At 39.8% G+C, this 2,478-nt stretch overlaps 1 protein-coding gene across 1 annotated transcript in view; it reads right to left on the bottom strand.

Annotated features, from left to right (window-relative positions):
• The window catches only part of usp34 (ubiquitin specific peptidase 34), a gene marked incomplete in the record, with an annotated part of 159,254 nt that overhangs the window by 61,645 nt on the left and 95,131 nt on the right, over positions 1 to 2,478 (bottom strand). The window contains 3 exon segments of the mRNA XM_014026634.1: positions 222 to 394; positions 487 to 581; positions 671 to 748. Coding sequence (XP_013882088.1) covers positions 222 to 394; positions 487 to 581; positions 671 to 748 — 346 coding nt within the window.

The raw sequence follows: 2,478 nt of genomic DNA, 5'->3' as shown, positions 1-2,478 counted from the left end.
TTGGTGAATGCCACAAATTCTCCTAAATCACTCGTACGCACAACTTAAGAACAAATCTGTGCGTACGAACGGTTCTTGCATGAGGCCCAATATACTTAATAAACTACATTTTTCTTGAGCTTTTTTAAACTCATAAAGGACAACCAAAACATCCTGCAGACAACCAGATCTTGTTTTTGAAAAATTTCCTTGTCTTCCCCTGCTAGGTAGTTTGGACGAACCTTCTTTACGCTCTCCTTTGCCCATGAGGAAGTCCTCTGTGTATGGCGTCATGTCGAGGCGCAGGGGGAAGGAGAAATGTGTGTTCACTTTCTCCTTCATCATGGTTACCATGTTGAATGTGTACCTCATTGTGTTGAAGCTCAGRATGCGTGGCAGTTTCTTGAAACAAGCTCTGTGTGAAGACGATAATCCATTAGATTGATGTGACAGACGACTYTATTTTGTAGTAGTTTTTTCATTTTAGCAGCGTAGATTTATTCACACCTTTTTTCTGCTCGGACCTTCTTGCCACACTGTGAACACGTGTACATGTTGTCACCCTCCAGAGTGTCTTTGATGGTCACCTCATCCAAAGACTCCTGAAAAAAAATGTGAGTACAAAACAGAAGTGACCCAAGAACTGGAGTTCATTTGGACTCTGCTGAAGATTTGTGGTCCTCGTACTCACATAGATGTTCTTCATATCTGCCACTTGACATCTGACTGTGTAAAACTCTTCTGCAGTCTGACTGACATGGTCACAATCCTAAAAATACAAAACATAGTCGAATGAAAACAGTTAATAAATTAGAATACATTATTTTACTTGCTTCATTGTAGTGGAAAAATCAAGCAGGTTTATGCTGAAAAAAAAAGTGAAAATGACTTTAATCCTCCTGATCAATAAAAAACAGGTTCTTACGTTTCYTATTTTGAAATTCCAAACATTTCCAGACTTTAAATTCTGTATTTGTTACATAATATTTGCTGTAAATGAGCAATATATTTTCTAGACTTTACAAAAATGGTGTGCAACAGTGAACAACAACCCTGTGAGAAAATATTTTTTTTCTATTGTTGTGATTTTGTAAAGTCAATCACTCAAAAAAAATTTTTTTTTTGTTCCTGCTCTCGGAGTAGTAAGACACTTGTTCCCTCTCTCCTGCCCTCCCTTATTTGCTGCTAGGAGCCTCCTCTACGTTTTCATCCAAATCCGAAAATTATGGATTTATTTTTATGGATTTGGTTAGCTGGTCTTTTTATAAATTTTTGGAACAAAAGTTTATTTTAGTTTTTCCATGGGAGGACATGTCAAAGGTGGGACCTCTGTTCTGCTTTGTTCAACTAGCTGGATATACTGTATATTTGGATTCTGATCACTGGATTCTACAGATTGGCTTGGTGGTCTCCTGGTGTTCTACAAAACAGCGTCGGTGGCTATTCAGGCCATTTCCTGGCTGTCTGACCAATATGAAGGATTGCCATTCTTTCAGCACTCAGACTTTTGCCTTGAGCGAGCTGGACTCGGTCTGCATGCGGTTCTGCTGAGGGTCGCRGGCCGGCTGTGGTTCCTGGACTTCGCTGACGAGATGGAATTGATCTTGGAGAAGCTGTGAGCTCGGCTCGGCGGAATTGTCCACATTATTTGTCTGATTGGATTCGCCAACTTGAGAGGTACCAGTGGACATTAAGGCAGATGGAAAATTGCTATTCTGTCTGACCGAAAACATTTCTTCTGTTCCCAAACAACTGATTACAGATTGTCTCTCCCCACCCATGCTGATATTGGGGTTGTGGATCTAATTTTTCCGGGGTGGTTACGTCGACTGCGGCTCCTCTCACACATCTCCCCCCACTCACTCCATCTAATCTGATCTCCTGAAGGTCAATCTGGAGCTGCACAGAATGAACAATTCAACAYCAGTATTCTGAACTTGGCCGAACTATGGGTTTTTCTTTGGGAGGCTGGGTTCTTCGGACTCATTTCCTCTAAACTCACTTACTCCTCTGGCTAATAAAAATGTAATTTCATTGTGCTCTGTACAATGACAATAAAGGTCTATCTTAATAAATGTGCTCTTGCTTGTAGAGGTTTTTTATAAACACCATAGTGTATCATATTTCATTGATATAATATGATGTTTTGTTTTGTCCTCATCTAACCTTCTTTTGTATCGGGTGAAGTCTTGAACTACAACAAGAGCTACATCTCTCTCAAGATCCGAGATGGCAGCGGTGGCGGTAGATGTATGTAAATATGAGAAGTCTTGTACCTAAACTGGATGAATTCAAAGTAATACTTGCTCAGACACAAGCACATGTTATGGCTATATCAGAATCATGGCTGACTCCTGCTAAACCAAATTCTTTCTTTCAGTTGAAAATTATTCATTGTAACGATACAATGAATAACAGAGACCATACTGATAGGCTTGGAGGTGGTGTTGCAGTTTATGTTCACAAGAAATACTCATTCTATAATAGAATTGTCAACTG

This window comes from Austrofundulus limnaeus, unplaced genomic scaffold (genome assembly GCF_001266775.1).
Source record: "Austrofundulus limnaeus strain Quisiro unplaced genomic scaffold, Austrofundulus_limnaeus-1.0 Scaffold574, whole genome shotgun sequence".
Classification (NCBI taxonomy): domain Eukaryota; kingdom Metazoa; phylum Chordata; class Actinopteri; order Cyprinodontiformes; family Rivulidae; genus Austrofundulus; species Austrofundulus limnaeus.
This window is presented reverse-complemented; position numbering and strand designations above follow the sequence as displayed.